General features: G+C 30.8%; 1 protein-coding gene across 3 annotated transcripts in view; it reads right to left on the bottom strand.

The window, feature by feature from the left end:
- The window catches only part of LOC105215471 (MICAL-like protein 1), an 87,201-nt gene that overhangs the window by 60,274 nt on the left and 4,589 nt on the right, over window positions 1–22,338 (bottom strand). For all 3 annotated transcript variants that reach the window (XM_054231111.1, XM_054231112.1, XM_054231113.1), the window contains exon 2: window positions 3,514–3,747. In XM_054231111.1, the coding sequence (XP_054087086.1) occupies window positions 3,514–3,665 (152 nt within the window). In that variant the 5' untranslated portion in view covers window positions 3,666–3,747. The remainder of the gene's footprint in view (window positions 1–3,513; window positions 3,748–22,338) is intronic.

The raw sequence follows: 22,338 nt of genomic DNA, 5'->3' as shown, positions 1-22,338 counted from the left end.
GCGAGGTACATAGTACATACTGATGTCGGATAATGGCGCATAATGCGAACAAAGACAAATTATTTTTAATTGCAGTATAAATGGTGAAATAGAATAATTCAACATGTAATTTGTCAGTTAGACATAGTGACATACATACATACATATATAGATATGAGTATAAAAATTGTTAAAGCACTTAGAAAGATTGCTTTGTATGAAAAATATCTAATATAGATACAGAGGAGCTTCAGACAAGTATCTGAAGTCAATATTCTCACTAAATAAGTTGAAAATTTCTTCCGAAAAAAATTTTATTGCCCTTATATTTATATTAAAACTGTCAGCTCAAGACCCATAAACAGAGCACGAAGTCAAGAAAGTGACACTTTTTATATTATATTTGAGATTAACTATAAATTTAAAATAACTTTATTAGTTCCACAAATATTTAAGGAATTTAATACCAACAGATATGCCTCCTAGCGTAGAAGTATTCTAGAGAATATGAAAAAAAGGAGAAATAGTGAAAGTCCCATAATTTTTTGGAAATTGTAATTTTCTGTATGGAATCTGAGGCGGATTATTAGAAACATCATATACCTGAGCTAGCGAAATAGATATATCTAAAGAATAGCGATTACTATCTTAATTCTATCAGAAATTTTCAGAATTCGATTTTCGGTTTTGCTACATTTATAGATCTGACATTGTATAAATTTCACATCTCCACTCGATTTGACAGTTTATCTAATTTATACCAGTTCGTTGTTCGATTCACAACTCTCTATCATTTCATATATTGAAGACAACTTCTATCTCACTTTGATTCTTCCAGTTTTATGAAATTATACCAGATATTTTTCCGATTTTTTACTATCAGAAATTTGACAAATTTGAATGCAACTTCAGTCTATGTTTAATTTCATCAGTCTAATGCCTTAATACAAGTTTTTTCTATACCTAAATTTAGTATAACTTTAATTTCCCTTCCATTATACCAGTATAATAAATTTATACCAGTTTTTGTCGATTAGCCACTCTCTTCAATTTGAGACAAACTTAAATTGAAGACAATTTCAATCTCCCTTTGATTATACCAGTTTAATGAATTTATACCAGTTGTTTGTTCGATTTGCTACTTCTAACTTTGACAAATAAAAAAACTTATATTTCTCTTGAGTTTTTTTCATCGCAAACTCGGACTACTGCATTGGATAAAACTCTGAGTTCTTTCTTGTTCTTTTAAATATTGTTGAGCTATTGAAAGGTTAAACTAGTGCTCAATGTGTTGGACAATTCTCTATTTTTCAATATTTTTTCTCTATATTTGCAATATTTTTAGAGAAAATGCGTACTTTCAGGAATCGAAATATGAGTACTCGTTGAGCTGGATACCAATTCTTGAAAAGCTTGAGTCTCTCCAATTATAATTTTACAAAATTTAAAACAACTTTATTTTGCAAATTATTATATTTTGTCTAGTGGATAGCTGGAAACAGTTTGTTTTATTACTATATTAAAAAAAATTGCTTTTATTTTTAGCTTTTAGTATTTCAACTTATAATTGTTTTTGTCATCATTATTATTATTATTTGCATGAAAATGAATAAATGTTCCTTTTAAATTGGCAAAACAATGGCAGTGCTTTAAGCGTTGCTTAATTTTTCAATAAAAATTAGAATGTGACCTAGAGAAAAACCAGCTTTGACAATGTTGTTACCTCGAGCTTTTAATTTGTCTTCTCACATCCAACCAAACATCGTGCGGCATCTACAAATCTAAACAAAACTGTTTTATTATTTGGATGTGTGCGTTTTTGTTGTTCTTTTATGTCAAACGGAAAATGCCGCTATAAAGCGGCGATGTAAGCCAAATTTGTCATAAAAACCGGTAACAGTGTTGTTATTATAATTATTATTGTTTGGTGTTGCTGCCGGCAACTCGTCTACCGACTGTTTGCCGTCAAATCACACAAGAAAATACATACATACATAGACACATGTGTCTGTTTGTATGGCTGCATAAATAGTGGAATTAAATGACTAAAACTTCTAAAACTACTACCTGGCTATTAAAAGCTGTCAAACGGTTAAACGCAGCTATACAAATACAAAAACAACAACATTACTTTTTACAAAAATAAGTAAAACATCTGTATATATAGACGTTTTTATTACAATAGCCTTTCTAACTACTAATTTTGTATGCATTGCGTGCTTGTCAGCTCGATTGTTGCGTGATTACATATTTACATGCGTACACACATACATACACATGTGTACTGTGTCTGCTTGTAGCAGAGAGAGGTTCTTTGACCTTTGTCGGTCAAAATTTTGTCCCAACTGGAAGTAGGTTTATGCGCTTAGAGTTTACATTTATGCTAATAGCAAAAAAAATGTACCCTGTAGAGATGTTAGATCAATTACATTTATATTTCAATTAAAATGATTTCAAAAGCAGAAAAGATTATTTGAAGTTTTCCATTGAAATACCTTTCTAATAATATAACTTCTATTATTTGTTAAATTTCCAAAAAAAAAAAAATTAAAGTTTTTGTAAAAAGCTTTCATGGAAGCTTTCACCGAAGCTTTCACATTAAAGTTTTCATTGCAGCTTTCACACAAAACTTTCATAGAAGCATTCATAGAAAACTTTTCATCGAAACTTTTCCAAAAAAGCTTTCGCCGAAGCTTTCACATGAAAGTTTCCGTAGAAGCTTTCACTGAAGCTTTCCCATTTAAATAAGTTGTCTAATTAATATTAATAAATATTCTTTTTTTTTAAATTTCAATAGAAAATGATAAAAAAAATTTGAAAAAACTCAGATTTTACACAAAACTTTAACAGAAGCTTTCATACAAAACATTTCATTGAAACTTTTGCAAAAAAGCTTTCACCGAAACTTTCACATAAAATTTTCATCAGAGCTTTCACTGAATCTATCGCAAAAAAGTTACATCGAAGCTTTCTTACAAATTAATCGGAGCTTTCATGTTAAAAATTTCCACGGAGCTTTCACGTAAATGCTTAAAAATTTGTATACTAAAGCTTACTAAGGCATAAGCTAACTTTAATTTCCTACCGGGTTTGGCATATATTTATTTTTTTATCGATTACCATTTTGCTTTCATATTTGAGTATAATATATTTTCCATTCTACAGCTAATTCTACAATAATTGCCGACTTAGTTTGCCTGTTGGCATTATGCCGCTGTCATGGCTTATTATTATTCTAATTAATTTAGAAAATTTAGAAAAAGTTTTCCTAACTATTTCTATAGATGCTATACATGTTATGAATCTGAAAATAATATGAAAACAGTATTCAAAAAAGATCATTTGATTTTAAAATCATTAGCATAATTTTATTTTATTTTAATAAAATGGCTTTCATTTTTATGGCACTCATAAAATACAGTTCAAACTTGAGACTAAAATTTTTTTATAAGAAATGTCTGGTGAAATTATTTTATTTTCAATCGAGTAAAATAATTTTTTGCAATAAAATTGAAATATCATAGGAAAACTTACATTAAATCTGGGCGGAAGTGATGTATCATAGCGCAAAATGCCAAACCATCTCGCCACGATGTTGTCATATTATCGATTTTGACACCTGGATAACCATCGGTCATGCGTCTGCACCATAATTCCAAAGCTTTTGTACCACGACGTTCGCCCATTTTGTTTATTTTTTGTTTGTGTTGTTTTCAAGTAAATATTATTAATTTAAAACTGATAGAATTTGTATGACACTTTTGTAAACTGCAATGAGAAATTAAAGAAAATATTCATTAGTAAGGTTATGCTATACATATTGATAATATAATTAATTATCTTATCTTATACCAAAGAATATAAAACGTTATATTTTTTACTGTCTTAAAATATATATATAATATATATTTTTACTTTTATAAAAGTCGCTCCATTTAATAACAAACCTAAAAAGAGCTCCTTCATCGATCTTATGATTGGTAATGATTACTTCGGTTTTGTAATTGTTATGATTATTTCATAATTATTTTAATAATTTTGGACGAATGACTTGTATTTATTAATAAGTAGCCCAAACAATAATAATAATAATTCAAAAATTTAAAAAAGTAATTGAATTACTCTTGGAATAATTTCGATTACTTTGATAATTAATTTATTTCTCTTTTTTACTGTAAAGAAACAATCTGAGTTCTATAGTCTTAATAAGAAAAAATATTCATAATTAGAATTAATCAAAAAAGTGAAATTGTAATGCATTAAGTTATCACAAATACCGAAAATTTTAAATTAAAAGTTCCATTACTTTTTATTTTTCTTGATTACTCCTTTGATTTAAATTATAATATTTGTTTCACTCTTAAAGACTCTTACTCTATTAGTAATTATAACAAAAAAAGTAATGGTTTTGTAACTCAATATCTCTGTGATAAAAATAGTTTAGTTCCAAAGGAAATTCTTATTTAATAAGAACAAGCTGAAGTGCGTTGACTCATTCGACCGCACAGACATTTATATGATTCCTTTGGTGAATGCAGCCAAACAACAACAAAACAACAAACAAATAATAAATGCAGACATCTTCAATGGCAAAGGGTTTTCATATTTTAATATACTCATAAATATATGTCTGTCCATATCGATTTAATATTTGCAGTGAAGTATATACACATATGTATATATTTACATAAATGTCATCTTGCCAACACCTATTTGTAGCTATTTATTACATTTATGTGGCATTGACAGTCGACTTTCGCATATTCTTTTATCCATTTGCATATAATATACATATGTACATATATTTATGTATTTAAGTACATAAAGCACTGAAGTTGTAAAAATGCTCATCTGCGGTAATCGCTTTCCTCTTCGATTGCGCCCTATAGCCTGTCGGCTGTCACAGCGCTTCGTCATTGACGTTCATTTACTGACACCTTCGCAGCACTTACGTCTGTGTTTACGTGTAAGCATTATTACGTTTTACACCCCATAAATTATAATATTCTATATTTTTTCGAAAGCTTTAAAAGCGCTGCAGCTGCCAAGTGCGATAAAAGTATAAGATATGCAAAAAAATCTTTGCGATTCTTCAAGTTGCATAAATTATTGCGTGATTACTTTGACGTTGGAGTATTGAAAGCGTGCAAAAATGCCGTAATCATATTTAAATATTATAACAATAGCAAAAAAGTCAACCTGAAGTCCTTGAATGGTTGAAATAAAATTTATGCAAGCCTTTGAAAGCATTACAAGTAATGAATATTAATTGTAATGATTACATTATTTGTAATTTTGAAGTCTCAATTATCCGATTATCATTAAATTAGTCAAGAATTTGAAATTCCACAAAAATAATTAGTAATTGTAATGATTACGAATGTATTTAAATACAGTGCTGGTAATATTAATTATAAAATTTAATTATAACTGTATCTAATAATCTATTAGTATATACTTGAATAGTTTTAAAATAATAATTTGTTATTAGTTGTAGAACTTTTAAGTAATTTAAGTAATGATTACTAAATAATAAATTAAGTAACGATATTTAGTTCAATTAATTATTACTTGACTACTTTGAAATTAGGGAATTGAAAGAGCTGATACGAATAAAACTGAACTGAACTGGCTACAGTTGTTATTGTCTTTGAGTGATAATGACAGCTGCTTGTGGATTACTTGTAATCATTATTGAGGTTATATCATGAGCAATATAATATAGGAAATATAATTTTTTTGCCATTACAGCGATGTAGATTATAGTATGGCGCTATCAGAATATGATTTCGTTACTTTATCGAATTTTCATAAAGTAATCAGCCGCTTGTTAGAAATATTTAAAATTTGGTAATTTCGACATACGACATTTTACTCGGAATCTAAAGGGATAAACTAAAATATGATTTTATTGGCTTTCGAATATCGGCGGACTTTTCTTGATTAAATGCTTTAAAACAAGTAATCTATTTTAAATTTGCATAATTTTCCGTAGCAATCATAGCTACCCTCAAACATTGATAATTCTGCTAAAATTAAACGAGTGTCTATTAAAAAGGTATTTAATATTCATATATGTAAATCATGTAAATCCACAATATAAACACTGAAAAGCACATGAGCTATGCATGACTTCATTGTGAGGATTAATACACGTGAACGCGTTCGACTCGACTTGAGGTTGCAGTTAATGAGATTAAAACAAAAGCAAAACAAACAACAAGACAAATATCAAATCTGTCTGGGAAGATGTGCGCTGTGTTTGAGGTCAAAATGAAATGTGAAACGTTTGCACTTACGAATATGATGATTATGGGAATTTGTTGCTGGCACTAAATAAATGCCATGTTATTTATGCATGCAATTTATAATTATTATTTTTCAATATTCCCCATATGTACTTTGTTGCAATATGAGCTGTTGTTTCTTTTTTTCTTCTTATATTGCTCTTGTTGTTTTTGTTTCAAACATAAATTTGCGGTAACGACTTTTCCATACGCACAGTGGCCAGCAGCCCAGCAGTAACCTTGGCCAAAGGCGTTAAATTACACCAGACTGACTGTTTGTATATATGTATATGTAATTATATTGTTATTATTATTGTTGTATTGCCACAAGTATGCCATGGCGAACATGAAGTGCAAATCAACAGTCAAGTGCAGACTCAAACACACATACACACTGTATATTCACACATTTGAACGCCCAAATACAAGCCTGCCGCAGTTTGCCAGCCACAAATAATTTGACATTGATTGCAATAATGACATTCAAATATTGTAATAACACACACATACATATGTACATATATATGCGGTAAATACTGTTTACTGATTACCAACAAAAGGATTGCACTTTTGTTCGCTCAATGTCAATGCCAATGGAGTTGAAAACGTGACGGCAAGCAGCTTTTAGTTGGCAAATGTTCATATCCCGATGGCAATACTTTCTTTTTTGGGATTTTGAAAATTGTTTTGAAATTAAATTTAGCAAAGCAACTTCTTGTTTGTGCCGCGTATTAGCAACTCTAAGACAAATTACATTAGTGAAAGTAGTTGAGAGTCTCCTTTGTTGAATCTATATTTCGTTATTAGTGGCTAACTAGTTCAAAAGTAGGCCAATAAAAGCCCTGGATTTAAGTTTCATGTTTACAAAAATTTATATATACATTGTGTTTGGGGATGGCATAGAAATATAAATCGGGTGAAATGACCTCCAGCGTCGGTATGAAAACAAATAAAAGATTTGCTTTACCATTATTTTAAATTTTCTTTCTTTGCTCCACGCATGTAGTCTGTTCTAAACTAAAAATTGTCTTTTAATCGATTCTTCTGGAACGTGATATTTGACATATCTCAAACACTATAGTCTGCAGTATCGCCCTCCCGCTTATACGAGACTTGAGTTTCATGACTGCTTTTGAAAAGTAATGTTCGCTTGTAGTAAGTTATAATTGAGCTTAAAATATCGTCGAGCTTTTAGACGCATTTAACGAATCTAGAAATCATTTTCTACGCTAATAATAATCTGCAGAAGAAATACTACAGCAACACATGTATGCATTTTAGACATTTTTTGAGAAAACATTGGCCAGATTCTTCTTGTTACAAGGCAAACAAAAGATCTCAGGTATAGGTTTGATCCTAGAGTCGCTGCTTTGACACTTTCGGAAGAAAAGTTCTTTTTTTAATACATGCTTTCCAAAGAGACCGTCTGTAGATACTTTTCCTGGCTCCTTTATCTTCTCTAATTTAACTATTACTCTTCCTAAAGTGAAACTTCAATACTTATCTTCCTCCTCCAGGTCAGGTAAGTAACCGTTGTAATTCCTGCGCTTGTTACTTCAATTTTATTTTCCATGAAATAAATGATAATTTCTTCGAATATTTTGACGAATATTTGAACTTATAAACGTTGAAGAATTGTTAAAATTAAGCTATTAAGAGTATAATTATAAGTACATTGCAGGTAAAAATCCGGGTCCATTCCATTTACATAGATCCGATCCGATCCGATCTTGAAAACGGAAGTTATAGGTACCAAGAACAAGGTACAGGTTTTTCGGAACTTTTATATTCTTTTTATTATTATTTATGTGGAATAACAAAATTGATATTTTATAATGAATAAATTAAAATTATTTATATTAAACAATATTTTTTCTCTTTTTCAGTACAATCATGAAATACCCGGTAAGAAATTATAGTATATGTTCTATACTTTTTGTCCCTATCATATGTAAATTCTAATATTTAAGAGAGTCTCCAAAAAGGTAATAGAGAATTCAACTAATCTTTATAGTATAAACTAGGATTTAGCATATTATCCACAATTTTTTTTGTTTTCAATATTTGTTTATTTATTGAATCTGCTCTTTGGAGCCTAACAATAAGTTATAAAATCTTAATTCTAATTAAAACTAAACAAGCTCAACCAATTGATTGAGTTGTTTTGGTGAAACGTTGCTCTTTAGCGTGCTGGCAAATCTCTTCTTTTTAGACGTGATTGATTACAAGAATGTACTAAAGCGTTAGCCAATGGGTTTGGATGATGTCGGAGTTTGGATAAATATTTATTTCTGATGTTCTCTACTTCTTTCTTTACCATGAGAATACCAAGATCTTTATGGATATTTTCATTACGCATGTACCATGGTGAGCACGTGATTGTTCTAAGCATTTTTGATTGAAACCTCTGAATTATATCGATATTGGTTGCACAGGTCGTACCCCACAGTTGAATGCCATACATCCAAATCGGCTTTATGACCGCATTGTATAAAAGCACTTTGTTGTCTAAGCTAAGTTTAGAGTTTTTATTTAAAAGCCAATTTAAATTTGCAGCTCTTATCTTCATGCACGTTATTTTACTAGATATATGTTTTCTCCACGTAAGCCTTCTATCTAGGTGAATACCAAGATAGGTAACTTCATTCGCTTGAGGCACTAGAATATTGTTCATTTTTACTGCCGGGCACATTTTTGGTCTTAGGGAAAATGTAACATGCTTGCTTCCACAAAATGAATGCAGAAACCATTTTGAAACTATTAAAGATTATTACTTAAATATTAAGAACTTAAACCACGAACGAATAAGCTTTAGATCGTGATTCGGGAAAACTTCTTAAATATGTCTTGCCCTTTAAGATAACAAATAGAGAAGAATGAGTGACTTTAAAAGAAAAAGTCATTGAAATAGTAATGTTTCCAAATACAACTAAGCTACAAATAGGCAACACTCTAGGGTCCAGGGATCCATGTAGCAAACTCAGCATTTTTACTTGTTTCTTATGAATCTTGTATGTTAGATTTACTTGCTTGATTACCGCCATTTAAAATGTCTAACAGCAAAATGTTAAAATTAGTTAAACTAATATTAGTGCAAGTGAAAACCTGTCAACAGCAGCAACAACACATGAAAGTGATATTGTGCAAATGCTGATGCATGCAGTAGGCAACTAGTTATGTTAGGCGGAAAAATAAACGACAAAATGAAGAAACATGCAGCTTTTTTTAGCATCACACACCTTTTGGCCGCTAGGGTATTTACTATTTGGATGATTTTTTACACAGTTTCAAGCGACAAAAACTCGCTTGACACATATAGGCATGACGAGTGGCCAGCTTTTGGTAGAAAATGACTGACTGCCTGATCGCGACTGGTAGTCAGTCTATTTGCCTTTTAAGTAAACTGTGTATTCACATATATATTTACTTAGGTACATATAGAGTATGTGCCTACATAAATTTGTATCGCTTAGTTGCGTATATGGCGGGATTACTTGCTGATGTGCTTATATGGGTATAAGTACTATGAGCGTTTTTTTGTTGGTTAAAATTAATGAAATAATCCGTTTTTTGTAATGTTCAATTATTTTTTTGGAGAAAAGTTCCGGTTGGAAGGGGAAATGTTTGATATATTTTTTGTTTCTGAATAGAATAAATATAAAATTTATATAAAAATCAGGAAAAAAATTATAAAATTAAAATTTAAAATTAACTAAATGGCAACATCACGTACTTATATATTTGTAGTAATCCAATTTTGAGAAACACTTCTTTTATTGCTATAATAAAATTTTAAATCAAGGATTGGAAAGCAGCTTTAATATTGTTAGCGCTAGTAACTGCAAATATATTTATGTGTATCTTAAATCTGGCAACTTCTTGAAGTGATATTTTTGTGGTGTTTGTTTCAAAAAAAGAATTCTATACGTTTAATAATTAATATTTAATTAATTTTTAAATAATTTTCAAAGTAAAACCTTCAAATTATAATAATAACTAGTGACAACCCTTTTTTATGCTAGGATTGAGCTCTAGAATGCGGCAAAAATTTAGAGTTTGATAGTAATACTATTCAGTATATTCTCTAATTATTATTTAGTTATAGACATATTTTTCGTGTCAGATGGCAACTCTAGTGAATAATAATTTTGTAATAAAGTGTTTTAAGTGTTTAGGATTGAGCTCCAGATTTCGAAATAGAGTTCTATAGTATTACAATTAAATATATTATACAACAATTTAGAAAATTTTCATGTCAGATGGCAACTCTAGTAAATAATAATTTTTTAATAAAGTGGTTTAAAATACTCATTACTTAATTTTATTTTACATTCTATGAGTGTTTACATTAAGTATAAAAAAAATTAAATTAATAACTAATATCATAATTAAACAGTGTGTTAAAAATTAAATCAAATTAAAAATAAGTTAATATTTTACACCCAATACATGCATATATAGTATTTAAAACTTGTGCGTATTTTCTATACATTACATTTTTTTGTCAGATGGCAACTACAATTTTTTTTTTTAAATAAAACTATCTTATCTTCGTGCTTAACTGTAGACAACGATACTGCAAAATTAGATAAAATTTTTTTATTGTTAAAATTTTTTAATAAGTGGCAATCTTTGCACTCTAAAACTTTCAATTTAAATTTTTTTAAATAAAGCTATTATTTTATGCACATTATTTATATGCACCAACTAATTAGCACAGTTACAATTCACCGCTATGGCAATAAATCACTTCGGCATCTTAAATTATTAACATTAATCGACTTAATTTGCTGAAAAAATGTGCAAATTCGTAAATAATATGCTGGCATGCGTGGTAAAACGCTCAATAATAGCAAAATAATTAATTAAAAAATCTTTCAAGCATATGAGTGTGCATAAAAATTGCGGCCACTTGGTCAACTGGTTTTGAAAGTTGCATGCAGCAAAGTGTGCAATCAAAATGAAAAACAAAAACAACTCAAGAGCTAAAGCGCTAGACAACACGCAATTCTACGCACAATTTAGTACAGTGCACAGCTGAAATGAGTCTTACACGCTACGCTTCAAAAAGAAGAAAACAAAATTTGTGGCTTAAGAAACGAGAAGTTAATAAAAACTAACGGTTAATAAAATTTTTTGAGTGTTTTTTTTTTGACATTTTAGAAATCAATTTGTGTTAAATAAAAATTAAAATTCAGAAAAGAATATAAAGATGTAAAATTTCTGAAATTTAAAGTTGTTTGCAAATAGAGTTGCCACTTGTCATAAAAATTAAAAGTGAAAATTTTATAAAATGTTTAAGCAAATATTGTTGGTAGGTTTTATAAACTATTGAACAATATTTTTGGCATTTTTTAAATTACTTAGTGCTAAAATTGCAAAGTGTTGCCACCTTTCGAAAAAAATTAAATTGAAAATACTAAAAAATGCATAAACGATTTTTGTAAAATATTGAAGGTTTTATATTTACATATTTTCGTAAAAAAATAAAAATGGTGTTGCCACCTAAATAAATATTTTTTTGACAACTGATTGCTTTATACCTAGTGCTCATTCATACATTGCAACAAAGTTCCAAGATACCTTCTAAAATTTGTATATATATCCATTACAACAACACCATTTCAGCGAAGACCTTCAATTGAAGAAAACTTGAATCACTGCAGCATGCATACAAACATACATAGAGACATACAAATGAGCGCACGCATGCATCATGACTCACCAGACAACAAAGAACTGCACATCCAGCCATACTTATGTACTGCAACATTAAGGCTTTGTAAGCGAATATAGTGTGGTTATCGAACCATATTCTATGGAACCACTATTTTGCGGTTTTTCCTAACTCCAACCAACACAACACTCTCTCAGTCTAAATGCAAGTTTGTAGAGCAACCAGTTAGCTGAAACAGTCTGCCGCTTCTGCTTCTTCTTCATGCAACGCTTTAGTGGGATGTCAATAAAATTTTACGCAGCCGCACAAAGAAAGCACAGCCATTCAGTTGCGCTGCTTGAAAACCAGCAGACCAAAGAGTTGCAAACCAAGTTCAAATTCATCAATTGCAATCAATTGTTGCACGAAGTGAAGGCACCAACCAACCAGCGTCGCACACAATGTGCCACAGTGCAAATACAATGCCGCGCCGCATTGAAAATGTGTTGTTGTTGTAGTTATTGTATGCAGACTTATTAGTGCTCATATTTTAACAAAAGTCGCGCAGAAAAAGGAAAATAATGGAATGGAGTGCATCGCAGCTGTCTGGGTCTTGGCTGTTTTGGCATTAACAAACCAATTCTTTTGTGTGGCATTTAATTTGATGTGCAAATCTGTACAATATAACTTTCCATGAGTGTTATTTGAGTACTGAATGCTGTGTTATTTATGCTTTATGAAAATTGACTTGACTTTTTGTCAACTAATTTGAAGTAATTTGTGACGACAATTTCTAGAAATTTATAGTTTCACAAGACGTGCGTCATCAGCTAGAGAAACTTTATAACTGGCCTGAAAGGAATACTTTAGAATATGAATATTGAACTCAATTTGAAAAATACTACAAAATGAAAGGTTCCTTTCTGGAGTCAAGAACTTTTATTCCTCATTTAAAATATTTTTCTGTGACATTCCGTAGAGGCATTTTTTTTACAAGACTATATCCAAAGCATTAACGTCTACTGTTATTTAGAAAATTCTGCTTATAGTTCAATTACAATGTTATAAAATGTAGACGAGTTACTAATTGACTAAATAAAACCACTAAATATCTGTTAATTGACTAAATTAGATACTAATTATAAATTAATTGACTACATTAAGAACTTATCTTTTAATTCAATGTAGTTTAATTACAAATTATTTGGTAATTGTCTACATTATACCACTATTTATCCGTTATATGATTAATTAAATCACTAATTGTATGTTAATTGACTAAATTAGATTTTAATTTTCAGTTAATTGATTAACTAAATTAGTTAATATTTGTTAATTCGATAAATTAGGAAACTATATTTAAAATTTACTAAATTAAATTACTAATTATCTCTTAATTGACTACATTAAATTACTCACTATCTGTTACATGAGTAATTAAAATACTCTATATCTGTTAATTGATTAAATTTGATACTAATTATAAGTTAATTGACTAAATTAAAAATTTATCTTTTAAATTACTAATAATTGACTAAATTAAGAAACAATATTTGCATTTACTAAGTTAATCGACTAAATTATAAAATTACCTGTTTATTTCTTGTACTGAATCAATGGGTTAACGCGAATATATATTCTTTTTTGTATCAGAGTACTCTATAATTGTAGCGAGAGTGGTGAAAATTGAAAAACGCAACTCATTCAAATCTAAAAGCTGTGTTTTAGGATATGAAAAATTGCATGAGAGAAAATATTTCGTAAGAGCAATATATTATTTCGGGTTCTTCCAATTGTTTGATAGAAAAAAATTAAATTGTGAATCCTATTTAAGACTTGCAAAGATTTGTGCGGTTAATAGAGCAATTGAGTGCTAGCATACAATTAGTCAACCGAACTTTTTGAATAAATTGAGAATTTATATATGTATTTCCTCACATGCACATATAGTATATCTAAAATTTATATTCTAAATGCAAATGTGATATTCACCTCAAAAACAATGGATTTCCATATGTACGTGCGCCTTATTTCGATTCGTGTGCTCTAAAAACCCAATAAAAATCCGCCAAACTTCTCGTATTCCCAGCGGCTACTTCGATATACGACGCTTTAGCAAAAGAACCGAACGTGAATTTGCGAATGCGCGAGCACTAAATCTAAGATTTCAAATTGAAGCGGATGATAAGAAAATGGCAGCAAAGCCACGATGAGTATGTGTGGCCAATATATCTATGTATGTGTATATATATGAAGAAGTATGCGAGTGCGGATGTGTTCTTTTTTGGTGGCAACCGGTAGCAATTAGACCTGTATGAATGCTACAATGAGCGTATATATGTACTCGTATATCAGCGAGCATGTGCAAGTGCTTATGTATGCCGATCATATCGATCGAGGCTTGGCATACAAACATATGCACACACCCAGACAGCTGAGTACGCGCATTTGTTCAGGAGAAAGTGTACATAATTAGACTTGACCAAGTTATTGTAACAAGCAAAAAGTAAAAACAACAAAAAAAAAAAAAATAAAGTAAAACAAATCAGCAACAACTTAGGAACAACAAAATTGTGTGCTTGAAACAGCACACACGCACACACATATATGTATTTATCGCTTTATATGTGCAATATGTGCTTAAATAGACGCCTTGAACTCGAATTCAATCTTCATGTGTAGATATGTTTGTCTATCTGTTTGCCATCATGTTCAAATAGAGCTGATCGCAATTTGTTGTTGCTCGCCGCATATACTCAACTGCAAGAGGGCGGCAACTGACGTTGTTGTTTGAGATCAATGATCGTTGTTGGATAAATGAGCGCGTGCTTGTAAATTAGAGACGCCGCCGCCACTAGCTGGCTTTTGCCACACACTTGTTCGCACCACTCATTCACCCACCACCCCCTTCACAGCCGGCATCAACACCTGTGCGCTGTGCGGTGTCGGCTGAATTTGTAACTACAGTTCGGTCGGTTCACGGCGGAAATGATTATAGTTGTTAGGTGGAGGCAAAATAAATGTACAACAACAGCAAAGTAAACAGCAACATGGCAAACTCTCGCTGACTGCCAAACAAATAATGTGGAAACTATACATACATACATACGAACATATATGTATTTACAAATAAATAAAAAATAAAAGTAGAAGATAGAAAATAATAACAAAAAAGATGAGAAAATTTAATAGAAAGACGCTCGTTTGGAGGCTACTATAGTGCAATACATGTTAGTGGTGGCAAGTTGGAAATTGATTTTGGACGATGTATGTATGTGCAAATAAAAGGTGGTCCATGTTGTGTTTCGTACTTAAATAGACATTGACATTGACAACTCAAAGTTTCAACAAGAACAATTCCTCTATATATCCATATATAAATGTTGCGAAGACAGATTTCAGAGCACGGGAGCTTGGTGTGCAAATGTGTAGAGATGGTATTATTGGCACATCTCGATGGAAATTTTAGACATGGACTTGGATAATAAACGATCTCTAATATGTGAACAACCCAATAAAGACTCAGACCATTTAATATATATATATCGCGGCAGTCATTCATTAGTTAGAGCTAGAATCATATGTAAGTATTTAGAAAACTGAGTTTCAAATATATCGGTTCAAAAGAGCTAAAAGAATGAAGTTGCGAACCATAAAAAATGGAAACATTTCCCCTTTCGAAGAATAATTTAATTTTTTTTATGAATTATCAAAAGATGGAAGACCACCCTGTAGACAGACAGATATGCATTTATGTATGTACGAAGACAAAATTATATTTTTAAATTTTTTTCATTAATTTTGAAAACAAAAGCACATTTTGAACCACCCTGTACTCATACATATCTCTATAGCAAACTCTGCTATCGTGTTGTGTTTGACCACTAGTATGGATGGGCTATTTTGTAAGTTTAACGCCATTGAAAAATACTTGCAGAAAATTTAAAAAACAAAATAAAAGAGCGGCGTTTCAAATGTAAAGGAAACTCTTTGGCGGCGAAATGCGCAAATATTCACACTTGACCAAATGCAGCGCGATAGCATCTGGTTGGCCGTAAAACTTGCGCCTGACCACTTGTGTTGTTGCAAATTTGCCGCTAATGCGAGATAATGCGAATGTGTGGATATGCCTATATATTAGGGTGGGTCAATTTGGATGAATTAAATAATAAAGAATACAAAAAAATTAAAATATTCCAAATTTTATTTATAATTGTAATTAATTAAATTAAATTAAATTATTTAATTAAATTGAGTTAAATTAAATTAAATGTAATGAAATGGAATGAAATTAAAATAAATTAAATTAAATTAAACTAAATTAAATTGAATTAAATTAAATTAAATTAAATTAAAATAAATTAAATTAAATGTAATGAAATGAAATGAAATTAAATGAACTGAAATTAAATTAAATTAAATTAAATGTAATGAAATGAAATTAAATTAAATGAACTGAAATTAAATTAAATTAAATTAAATTAAATTCAATTAAATTAAATATTGTATGTAGATTTAAAATGCTTTTTAAATAATAATCTCATGCAAAACGTACCTCCCTAATGTATGCACACCGACAGTCTATCCTCATGAAATTGCATACACTTCATGCTGACGATAAATTTCGTGATTAATTAAGTGAGAAATTAATTAAAGTTGAGATTTTTATAGACGCTAATTTTTATGTTTTCTGCAGCAAAACAACGGGAGAAAAAGGCTTGAATTTTATGAAGTTGACCTTCAAAAAGAGTCTGCTATAGAAAATATACAAAACGAAATTTTTAACACAGTGAAGAACGAAAAAAACGAAGGCGGTGAAGCGTACGTTTCACCAAAAATGACTCACAACAGAGTTGGACGATTTTATACTTCGAGTCACTTTATTTGGCGCTGACTTGATTGCCAATTACTAAGCTACCCCACCAGAGTTTATATGAAAATATAAAGACAATAACAACGTGTAGAGACTAAGCTAACTCTCAACTCTCTACCAACTTGTCAGCGATAATGACACCTTTCAACTCGCTGGCGCTGCTCGCTGACGCTGGTTGGTAAGAAAAAGCGCGAAAAACAACGAATTTCGTATGCAAGTCAATGTCAGTCATTTGTCTCTTGCACTTCAGCGACAAGCTAAATTAGCATAAATACGTGCATAGCTTCTGCAAAACATGGCTAACATGACGTACAAATGTAGATAGACTATATGCATACGAGTATATGAGTACCACACATATGCACATATTAAACAGAGGCTAATGCGGAAGGTTCAACACAGAAATATTCATATATACACACTTACATAAATACATATATGTATAATATATACCTATATGCCTCCACCGAAATCTATGTTTATCTTTTATATTGTATATCCGCCGTGCTGCTAAGTGGAGAAAGTAAAGAAATGCAAAAAGTAATAAAAAGGAAATGAAAAGACAATGCCTGCATTCAGGAAATGTAAATTTCACATAACTAAATTTCATGCTGCACTTAAGCTAATCAAATTTATTTGAAACCAAAATACAGATTATACCACTGGCCTCTTCCGATATATATTGGCGTGTGCGTGTATGGAAATTTATGTGCTGCCAATGTGAGATTTATGCTTTTACTTGCTTTTTCTTCACCTCAACGAGGGTCAACTTGGCGTGTGGCTTAACTGACTAATACACGGTGGTACGTGGATTCAAATCTAATGTCGTAAAAATGCAGTTTTTCCGAAGAAAAAATTTAAAAGTTGCAGATCTCTTTATGTTTGAAGCGTATTTTAAGGTAGTGTAACGACGATTCTGTTGACTGTTATTTTGACAATCAGCTTAAGAAACCATACCGACCTCTCTATTTTAGATATAAAATTTCTTAAGTGGATAAATATTGGTTGGCAAATATCTCCCTTCCGCCTTTTTGTCTTTTGAATTTCGCGGTAACCTACAAAAGATAACCTACAAAACGTCGCTATGCATGATTAGTTATAGTCGTGACAACGAATACCGATCAAATCATGGAAGGCTGGATACACAAAATGAATCACATACGACAATATCAAGCGAAAACGGTCGTGGTTGAGAGCTGGTGAATCGTCCCAAAGAGTGGCCAAGCCGGGATTGACGGCCAGGAAGGTTTTGCTGTGCGTTTGGTGAGATTGGAAGGGAATCATCCACTATGAGCTGCTCCCACATGGCCAGACGCTTAATTCTACCCTCTACTGCGAACAACTGGACCGCTTGAAGCAGCGACCCATATTTAAGCCGGTCTTTTAATTATGTATATAAGATATTTCCTCCCTTTACCTTTCAATTTATATAGCAATTTTTTCCTGGTTCTCACAATTTTTCTCACAACAAATTGCGAAAGCATATTGCAAACTCATAAAATCACCTATTTAACAGTTGCAATCTAACGATCTTAACTACGACCCAAGCAATTGCAATGAACGATCCAGATGGTTTACTTTCGGTTAGATGCCTAAAAAGCATTATAAATTTGTTGTGCATCAAATTAGCAGCCTTCTCCGGCTCATTGTAATTAATTGAATTGGACTTGCAACAATGTTGCAACATAACCAGCCCCACAGTTGAGTTGGGCAACCAGAGTTGTTGCTCGTTGGAAAACAAAAGCGAAAAGCAACAAAAACAATGAAGGCAACCATCCTTACGCTGCTATCTTTACAACCACGGGCCATTCTACAAAGTGATATTCGCATGCAACAATGTTGCAAGAGATTGCACCTTGACTGCACAGGAGACACCTTGAGCACGAAGACACACACACACACCACGATTGTTAATAACAATTGATAAGTGTTTCCTGCGCACTCTGAGCTGAGCAGAGACAGGCGAAAATAAGTGGGAGCGATGCGAGATCGGTGATTGGCGGCCACAATTAATTGGAGGACCCACCAAACGCGAAGATTGCAGTTGGAAATTAAAGGAATATGCCGGCCTTGAAAGTGGTAGATTGAAAGCGCGTTATAATTATGTAATTACTTATGTAAATCCTTGGAGAGTTGATAAATATTGTGGGCTTTATTATTATTATTTAGTTTCTCTTTGAGGTTATGTAAGCTCTATATCTAGGTTAACGTATGTGAGGAGGAAAGAAAATCAAAAGTGCGCGATTAATTGCTTCTAATTTAGACAAATTTATAACTTTGAAGAGAGGAATGCTAGGTCTATATTTTGCTTTATAAAATTAATGGTTATAGGTAGTATATACTTAGATCTAGATATGGTTCTTGGGATATTATATCGACTATTTTTGTACATTCTCCGCAAAAAATGTTGCAACATGAGTATCAAAGTGCTTGTATTCAAAAGACATTTAATTTTAACATATTTTACAGCAGAGTTGCCACCTAACGAGAAATTTGCACAAAATTTAACGAAATTATATATTAAACAGTAATTTTGAAGAGTCTTCCAACATTTTTTACAAAGCTATAAATTTAGACATATCTTGAAATAGAGTTGCCACTTTTTGAAAATATATAATTTTAAATATTCTAGCATATTTGCTAACTATAAAGCGTTTACAATGGTTTTCCGCCTTTTTGAAATTGATTTTTTGACATATTTTGAAATGAAGTTGCCACCTATCGAAAAATTTACGTACAAGTGAAATACCATAAAAAGTATATTTGACAACGAGAAAGTATTTAAAACGTATTTTCAAAAATATTTTGTATAGGGTTGCCACTTTTTGGAAAAATCAAAGTTAATAAAATAGCACACAAGAAACTCTTTAATAAAGTCTTAATATTATTTAGACATTATTTGAAATATGTTTTGTGCTCCTGTTTCCTCATTAATTGTCTAATTTTATATAGTTTGCATTAAAAGAAGTGTTGGGGATCAGAGTTTATTTCTTAATTAACGACGTTTGCCTCGACTAAAATTAGGATTTAACACTGTGCCACCCTTTGTTTACATATAATATATACATATATGTGTGTATGTATGTTTGTATATACAAAACTATATATATAACGGAATACTTTCAAATCATTTCTGAGCTCATGAATATCTAATGGTGTTATAAAATTAATCTTTATGACGAACAAAAATAAAAAAAGAAACAAACAAAGATGACATGGGAACCACTGACTTACATTAAACTTATAAAAATATTACGCTACACAGCAGCTGCTAAGCTGAGTTTGGTTAATTAGCTGCAGCGAATTTACGTTTTTTATGCATACAAAAAGAGTAAATCAAACAAAAATTTACATAATTTTTTGAAAAGTTTAATATTTCATGATTATGCAGCCAATCAGAGCGAGTATAAATGGAATAAATGTTATAAAGCGATTTAGCGCGAAGCAGTAGCTGGTATAACAGCGCATCGATTGCGAAATATGGTGCGAATTTTACAAAAACAAAAGGTTAAATAACTGTAAAGCAGCAAAAAATATTAATTAGGGCATTATTTTGCTGTTTTTCTTTCGCTTCATATTAGATATCTTTTCAATATTATGTTGTGATTAATAAAGTTACCGTTATACGTAGATTTTTTTTGTGAGATTTCATAGTACAATATATTTGCTGTAAAGTTAAAAACGGAAAAACGTGTTAACAATGTAGATCGGGTGGTGTGATAGGAACATGAAAGAAATCGTTTTTGCAGAAAAAAAGTTTTGGTGACTTATCAAAATTATTGTTTTTATTGAATTTTTTTAGTTATCGATTATATAGGTAGCAATATTCCGCATATATATGGTCTCCTTCATGATTATAGCTCCAATCCAATTCTCAAATAAATTGTTATACTCTATCTAATGCCTAAGACAGACATATGGTTTCCGTACTACGATGTGTACGACGATAAAAGCTCTAGAAACCATGTACCAGCATTGTGACATAAATGTTGTATTGTACTATACACAAGCAAAATATAATTATGAATAACGGGCAGGAAAATTGATCCTGACTTAGTTATAACTTCAAGCAATCTTAAAATATTATTGTCTATCATAATTATTACTTCTCAACATATTTGTCACATCATTTTATTCAAATTTTGAATTTAATTTATTTTCTGTATGTCAAAATGTCAGAAAACATATGATTGTGGCAGAAGAGCTTAAAGCTTTCGGTGTGTTCAATGCGATCCATTGTAGTACATTCTAAAACACCACAAAATTTCAATGGTTTCTAGAATCGGAACACCGGTGATACACATATGGTTTCTGAAGCATACTACAATATGTACTACATCTCTGTCTCAGGTATAATACATTTGGAAATATTTTGGTCTACTTTCATTTGAATTTTGAAATATTTACATATTAAGGGAGAAGAGATTTGAAAAAAATGCCTCTCGATTATATTTTTCAAAATTCATAACATCGACTTTTATATATTAACAATATAGTGATCTGGGTCACATGAAGTGAGAAACTACCGATTATTTTTTCCCATTCCAAAACTGTTCTTCAACAATATATTCTTACTAAACTTGAATTTTCGCTACAGAGATTCTTTTAATTTCAAGAGATATGTATATGTTGGTGCCATTAATACGAAATCTGGAGTTCAGCTTTTTAGACAATTAAATAGGAAATTAGAACTATTTATGAAAGATATTTTTGTAGATAGTAGATTCTTAAAACAAAGTCGAGAAAATTACAATGACAAACCTCAACCTAAATGCAGAGCAAGATCTACTTAAATGTGGTCAAGAAGATAAAAATATATGATGAAGCGTGTCTACGGGTATACTCTTCATATGACTTTTTTGCTTTATAAATATTGGAAGAATTATATTACATAGGGTGATGAACGTAAGGCTTATCACAATTTATTTAAGAATTGGATTGGGAAGTATTGGAGGAAATTTATTATACATATCTATGCAGGCAAAATAAAACACTATTCAACTTGATTTTAAGTGATCTTAGCAATATATGCTTTACAAAATTAGCAGAATTTTCTTGCTGATCATATATCAGCTGTCTGCGATTCTTAAACACATATAGAGTAGCGAATTGAACAAGCAACTGTCTTAAATCAAACTGTAGGAAATGACAAAATGAAGAAGGCGTATGTATCACTTTGATGAGGTAATGTAATTATGTTATTCGTGATTTCTGTTGCGGTTTTTTCAAGAGTCTCCCGTAGTAATAATTTCTAAAGCTACTCCATATTTTAAAACAATCTCTTATTTTTAAATAGCCTCTAAACTCGATTAGCAACAGCCGAGTTAGTGTTTATGTCCTCCATACAGTTTGTTATTTTAGCAAATATTCTTTTGCCACCCATTTATAAGTGAACTCGGCTGTTTTTAGTTTTTTTTGCTGCAAAAATTATATTTATATAATTGTCAAAAGTCTCAAGAATTTCGCATTAGCGTTTGAAATTACACACTTCCCTGCGAGTTTGTGAAAGTTAAGTGTAAAATCTCCAGAAATGCAGCAAAGTG

Source organism: Zeugodacus cucurbitae, chromosome 5 (assembly GCF_028554725.1).
Source record: "Zeugodacus cucurbitae isolate PBARC_wt_2022May chromosome 5, idZeuCucr1.2, whole genome shotgun sequence".
Taxonomy (NCBI): domain Eukaryota; kingdom Metazoa; phylum Arthropoda; class Insecta; order Diptera; family Tephritidae; genus Zeugodacus; species Zeugodacus cucurbitae.
This window is presented reverse-complemented; position numbering and strand designations above follow the sequence as displayed.